The 7,255-nt window shown below is 32.3% G+C and overlaps 1 protein-coding gene across 1 annotated transcript; it reads left to right on the top strand.

Moving 5' to 3' along the window:
- The first annotated feature begins 6,007 nt into the window (after positions 1 to 6,007).
- LOC149531175 (cysteine-rich repeat secretory protein 55-like) lies at positions 6,008 to 6,787 on the top strand. Its single transcript, XM_089808298.1, has one exon. It carries the CDS (start codon positions 6,008 to 6,010, stop codon positions 6,785 to 6,787), a length of 780 nt encoding a protein of 259 aa, XP_089664424.1.
- The last annotated feature ends 468 nt before the right edge of the window (positions 6,788 to 7,255 follow it).

Here is a 7,255-nt window from a genome sequence, read left to right as displayed (position 1 = left end):
TGATCTTTTTGAGTATCATCAAGAAATATGTAATCATTTTCTTTCTTCTCATGTTGATACAATGAATATGTGTACAACACTTTCTCATGTTGAATATCACATCCCTACATCTTATAATTTTAAGATTTGGAAAATCCTAAAGCCTATAACCAAATTCATCAATGCCATATCCAACAAATACACATTTCTTTGAATTAGTTTCTTGCTTGGTTCTATTTTTAGAATCTGTATGTGCAAAAGCTTCACAACCAAAGGTTTTGAGAAAAGAATAACTCATCTTCTTACTAGCCCATGCTTCCTTTGGAATACCATAGTCCAAATGAGTAGAGGAACCTCTATTGATCAAATATACAACATTATTGATAGCCTCACCCTACATGTTTAAGGGTAGCCTAGCATGCAATCTCATGATCCTTGCAAACTCTATTTTTCATCTCGTTCATGCATGTAGCCACTCCATTTTCCTATAGAGTCCTTGGAGGAATTGTTTTTTTGTCTAGGAATACTATTAGTGAAAAAATAATATTCAAATTATTTGTTGAAATAATCACCACCATTATTGGATATGAGACATTTTAGCCTCTTACCAATGTCATCTCAATTAAATATTTCCATTTCTTAAAAGTTCAAAATACATCAGATTTATGTCTAAGGAAATAAACAAATACTTTTGTTGTTGCATCATCAATAAATGTAACATAATAATGAGATCCACCAAGGGAAGATACTTGAGATGGTCTCCTTACATCTGTATGCACAAGCTATAATGTATCATCTTTATTTTTATTTCCACTCTTCACAAAACTAATTATCTCTTTGTTTTACATATATGACTTTCACAAAAATCCATATTGACACATTTTAGACCTGGTAAAACTTTCTTTGAATGAAGTAATTTCACAACGTTCTCACTCATGTGCCCAAGTCTATGGTGCCATAATGCTATTTCAAATTTTGCATCAATTGTTTGTTCTCCCTGCTCAACTATAGCAATTATTCTTGAACATTCATTTTTCTCTAAAACAATTAAAGTAGAAGGAACAATATGACGTATACAAAGATATAAGGTGACTACTTTCACACCTTTTGCTACTACAAGGGAACCTCTTGAAACCTTCAAATTTTCATCATTAAAAGTAATTGTGCAACCCTCATCATTCAATTGCTTTGCTGAAATCAAATTCCTACTTAGGCTTGGAATGTGTCTTACGTCTTGCACTAGCCAATGATTCCCATTCTAAAATTTAATCTTAATTTTTTCTTTTCCAACAATCTAATAGGGCTCATTATTTCCAAATTAACTAGCCTAAAATCCCCTTGAACATAATCAAGAAAATAACCTCTATGGGGAGTAGCATGAAATAAAACCCCACAATCTAAAACCCATGAATCATCAACACTTTCTAAATAAAGAAGCAAAGCACCCTCTTTGGATTTCTTACTGAACGTATTTGCCTCCTTATTTCCATCTTGATTTTCTCTTTCATTGTTCTTTCGAGTCCAGGAATGTTTCTTCTTATGCCCTAGCTTTCCACAGTACCAACAATCTCTTGGTCCTCTGGATTGAGAGCTCTTTCCCTTTGACTTTCTGCTTGATTTCTCATGATTTTCAAAATTGTTTCCTCTTTAAGCTATTCTTCCCTTTCTTTGTGCATTCAAAACACTTCCTAATGTAGACCCACCTAAGATCTTCATATGAGTTTCCTCACTTAGAATAAGACCAATCACATCATCGATTTTTAGGGTATTAGATTCAAAAACAAAATTACTCACAACCATTACCAATGCATTCCAAATTTCAAGCAAAGAACACTAATTCAAGAGAGCCTTAATTTTTTCATCACAATTGGGATTTATATAAGATAACGGGTTGGTAACTATATTAAACTCATTTAAATTATTTGTAATAGAATCACCTTATGCCATCTTCATATTAAATAAATGCAACATGAGAAATAAATTGTTTGAAGTAGAGGGCTTTTCATATAGTTTTTCTAAGGTTTGTTTCAACTCTTCTTCTATCCTAGCTTTCATAATACTAAAAGCCAATGATTGTGCTAGGCTTAAATGAATACTTTTAGGTTCGTTTTGATCAATAATTTCCTAGTCCTCATCTTTCATAACTATTTATTTCTTGGTTTCTCTTTTTGATGGCCACCATAAATCCTTTGGATGAAGATAGTCATCCATTTGCATCTTCCATAATTGAAAGTTCTTGCCATTAAATCTCTCAACCTTCAACTAACCTTTATCTGTCATCACTCACACTCAACCATGAGACCTTCCTATAGAGGATATCTAAAAAAATAGAGAATAGCGACACCTCACTCTGATACGACCTGTTAGGATTAACCACACATAGAAATAACAATTACATTTAAATATAACTAATATAAATCAATAACAAATTGCACAGAAGAGAACACAAGACACAAAGATTTAATGTGGTTCACCCAGTCCCTAGGCTATGTCCACTAATAGAAGTCCAATATTATTATTATCTAGTGATTACAATCTACAATCCCTTACAACTCAATATCGCTACAAGAAGCTACAATCTCATCATACATTATGAAATCCCTAACCCTAAGCCCTTTTATACAAAAAAAAAAAATCCGCTTATAAAATGAGGACTAGAATGAGTCATCGAATAGAAAAATAATAGACGACGACTTTCACAATAGTAATTTCAATTTTTTCTTTGGGGGTGCTGCCCCAAAAAAATTGTACGAGGGTGTTTCTCCTTGAACCCAACTTGTATTGGGATAGGGAGCACACTTGGGGCACTACCCCTTGACCCTATCTTAGGAGCACAACCCCCAAATTCTTTTCATAATAATCTAGGGGGAAACTGAGCTAAATACAAGGGGAAAAATTAACCTCCAAATCTAATTAGGCTCCACATCACAACACAAAGTAGCCTTAATGTTGTAGGACTCCCTTAGAATCCTCTCCCATGAGGATAGTGTCATCTACAAATTATTCATAAATACAACTTGAGGGGAAGAAGAGGGTTCCGACCTATGAATGACCCTTGTAAACCTCAAAAGACTCAAATACCTACCTTAGAAATGAGCCATGATGGAAAATTGTATAAGAGAGATGGGGTCTCCCTATCGTGGGGCTCTAGATGATTTAAAGAACTTTGAAGATAAGTCATTGATAATGAAAAAGGAAGTAGGAGAGGAAATGAATTGGTTGACAAATAGAATTGTTTAGAGCTCAAACCCAAAAGCTTCAACAATCTTTAATAGGAATGTCCAGTCTGGACCCTTTCCTAATCTTTGGAAAGGTCTAATTTTATGAGAAACCCATATTTCTTAAATTCGAGCAAAGAATCAACATTTTCATAAATAATAATAATAATAATACTATTAGCTAGGGATTTCTCATCTACCCATGTTTTTACTACAACCTTTGGTGTGTTTTGAGGAACACTAACTAAACTAGTAGCTTTCTAGTTCTGATTTATCTAGAATTTAGAGCAAAGTTCTCTATAAAATAATCTAGGGTTTACTTTTAGTACTGTAATATTTCTAAAATTATTCTTATGAGATAGTTTTAGAGAAACCTCCCCAACATTATGGAGAAGTTTTCTAGTATTACACAACAACATCTGTCTTTCCTAGATGTTCAATAAAAATGTTATCAATTAGTGCTTTCTCCTTTACTCATAATTTTGTTGCAACCTTTAGTGGGTTCTGAGGACCCCCTAACCAAACTGGTAGCTATCTAGTTCTAATTTCTCTAGGCTTTACACGAAATTTTTCTTGAAAATCATCTAAGGTTTACTTGTAGAGTTTTATTATTTCTAAAATTCTTCTTAGGAGATAGTTTTAGAGAACCCTCCTCAAGATTATGAAGAAGTCAATACCTATATTTATTTGAAAAGATTGTATTTCCCAAAGGGATCTTCAAAAAAAATTCCTTCTTTGTGTGTTGCTTTATCCACCCCTTCCCTTGACCACCTTATCCTTCTTAGATATGACAATCTACTATCCATGGTCATTATTTGAGTGAAGAGGGGTAGCCAAATTCCTGCTAAGAAGCATTGAATCACCATTAAACCTCTATAATTTCACATATGCATATTCATCTTATAAAAAGGTATTGTTGACTCTATAATTTGACATTCATCTATGGTAGTAGAGCCACTATATTTTTTTTACCTTACACCTTAATATTTATTTTAACAATTTCAATTTTATTTCTAATGTATTTTTCATTATTTTAATTTTTTAATTTTAGTTTGGAAACTTGTTTTACTAGACTTTTTGAATAGTCATTGCAAATTAAAGAGCAACTCCCAAAACATAATAAGTTAACACAAGAATTCAACATAATATTCTTATGAAAGTACTAAGATGATGTACACATGAATTAAAATGCTTTCTTTTTTACAAGCATCTCTAAAACATAAATTTCACACTACATAGAGTATGCATGCCTATTATAGAGTGGTCTCATATTTATGTCAACATATGTATATTCAACAGTACCACAACAAATATTCTAAAATTAAAAAAAAAATACTCTTTTCCTTTTCCAAACTATTTTTTTTGACAAAATACTCTTCCTTTAATATTTAAAATAAGTAGGATAAAATATTTATTTTATTTAAGTTATTTTATTTGATTAGTTTACTCTTATAGATATTGTAAGGGAAAAGATCTAATACATGAACATATTCTAATGATTTGTTACAAGAGTTTTTAATATAATACTCATAATTATTTATTTAAAGTCTCTTTTTTAACATTATTGTTTTATTGTTTTACATTACTATTGATGTTCATTTCCCTTATTCTTCTATATATACCTTGTACCTTGGTACCAAAATGAAAATAAATTATAATTTAATATAAGATTTTGAAAAGGGTGAAAATTAAAACCTCAATTACCACGCCCATGGGAATATCTCAAAATGAAAATTCCCAACTGGAGCCAAAGATAATAGATTTTGGCGTGGAAAGAATGCTTCCTACAGATGGGACTCGGATTAACATAACGCAATAGGAATTAAAAAGTGTGCTACCACTATTTGATTTTCCATGTAAAATGTTTTACAAACTTTGATTAAATCCGAGCCTATGCTTCTTCTGCAAGTCCTGTTGAACAGTCGCTAAACTATGAATGAAGACCTGCTTTACAATCTAGAAGCACCAAAGTACCTAGCTTACCTAACATCCATCAGCTGTGATCACGACATTTTTAAGGTCATAATTTTTCATGAAGACTAAATTTTTTCCGTACCTTTCATTATAGGTTTTAATAAAAAAGTTGATTGTGAATTTAAAATAAAATAAAAATTTAATAGATCATCTTAAATTTATATTTTAGAAAATAATAAATATTAATTAATAATATATGTAAAATTTTCTATTATAAATAACTTATAATTATAAATTAGTAATTTATACAAAGTCTAAAATAAAAGAATCAAGTTTCTAAATTCATATATATACTTCAAAGATTTTTTAATTAATATAATTATATAATTTTTCTTTTTCTAATTTATTTTATTATATTTTAACAAGTTTTTAAATTAATATGAATATGCAATCATCAACATACAAAATAGAAACATATCTTAACTTATAAATATAAAATAATATATATGTATCACATAAGATCACATTTATGTATATTAAAGAAAATACTAAGTTTATTGATGATTTAGTATTAAATTTATTTTTCATGTTGATGGACAATACGGCCATCAAATTCCAGGCTTCGGTGCAGGGATACTTCTCAACTAAACAACTTTTCAATGCCCCGCTTGCAACTTTTCTCTATAAGAGACATTTTAAAGCTTGACTAATATAATTTTTTGTGGTCATAATTAATTTAGTTTTTCGAAATTTACATAAAGATAACTAATTTTTGCGTGGTTGAACCGGCAAATGCATCTCCCCCATTCTTAAGAATTGAATGAATCAACGACTCATCGTATTCACATTATATTAAATAGCCCTGTTTGTGAAAGAATTGTTAAGGGGGAGACAAAATGCAGATCGCCTATAATGCGAAGTATCCACAGTTGGTCTGTGTTGTTCTCTTATCATATATTTTTTGCAGTGCAGCGCAGAACTGCGGCAAGAATAAGGCAAGCACTGAATTCCAGAATAATCTTAAAATAGTTCTTGATAATCTTGTGGACAATACATCATCATCAAATGATTTCAGTACTTCATCCTATGGCCAAAGTCCAGACACAGTTTATGGTCTCCTTCAATGTAGGGGAGACGCAACTGCGGAAGAATGCCTCAGCTGTTCACAAGACGCAAACAGCTCCATGCTTAATGCTTGTAAAAATGTAAGCAGCGGTAGATCTATGCTAGACAAATGCTTCGTACGCTATGAGAACTATTCCTTCTTCGGAGAACTAGATACCAATACACTAGTTGTTTATAATACAGCGAAGGTTACAGATGAGCCTGAGGAGTTCAAGGCGGCCATTAAGAAGCTTTTCAGCAATCTATCTGAAAATGCCATCCAATCCCCAACACGATACTCTTCTGGATCAAAACCCACCACTACATTTTATACGATAAACGGCCTGCTGCAGTGTTGGATGGATTTAACTTCTGTTGACGACTGCAATACATGCTTGAATAATGCAATTCGTCGGCTGTTGGATGTGACGTTTAGCGCCGATGGACCTTTTCAGGGAGGAGTTGGCTGGTGCGGAAGTTGCTTTGCTCGTTTCGAAAAGTATTCCTTCTTTCATCCCGCCCCTCCACCACCACCACCGTCTCCCGTACACGTTGCCAGGATTTTTCCTTGAAGAAACTGTATAGAACTTGGTGAAAATATGGGAGATGGAGCTTTCACATAAAACCTAACTTCAATACTTCAAAATAATTGATCCCCGCAAGTTCTCGTTGAGTGTAAATGGCAAGTATCCATTTATCTTGTCTTACAATAGTACCATAATATATAACTCAGAGCATTTATGTTGTTTATCAATTATTATAGTGAGTTGATAGTAGGTGGGATTTTTTTCCTTATGTAGGCCTTGTCTAGTAGGAGATAAGACAATGGAAGTGGGCAAGTATAATGCCTTTTTGTATTCTTCTTTTCCACAAGAGTTTCAATACTACAAGACATCCAATGAAGCATTTCAGTACTCTCATGTGATATTTAAAAATGCATTTCTAGGAGGTTTTGCATGAGGTATTTTGGAATTTCACACTTGAAATTTGGACATTGAGGTGTCATGCAAGGAACCTTCAATGGTCATGTGCCGATTAGA

The sequence above is a fragment of the Cupressus sempervirens genome, chromosome 11, assembly GCF_028749045.1.
Source record: "Cupressus sempervirens isolate cs-2001-9-10 chromosome 11, ASM2874904v1, whole genome shotgun sequence".
In the NCBI taxonomy this organism is placed as follows: domain Eukaryota; kingdom Viridiplantae; phylum Streptophyta; class Pinopsida; order Cupressales; family Cupressaceae; genus Cupressus; species Cupressus sempervirens.
Note: the sequence above shows the minus strand (reverse complement) of the source record. Positions and strands in the feature narration are given on the sequence as shown.

Coding starts and splice junctions, on each gene's coding strand:
- LOC149531175 (XM_089808298.1), top strand. CDS start 6,008: ATGCAGATCGCCTATAATGCGAAGTATCCACAGTTGGTCTGTGTTGTT.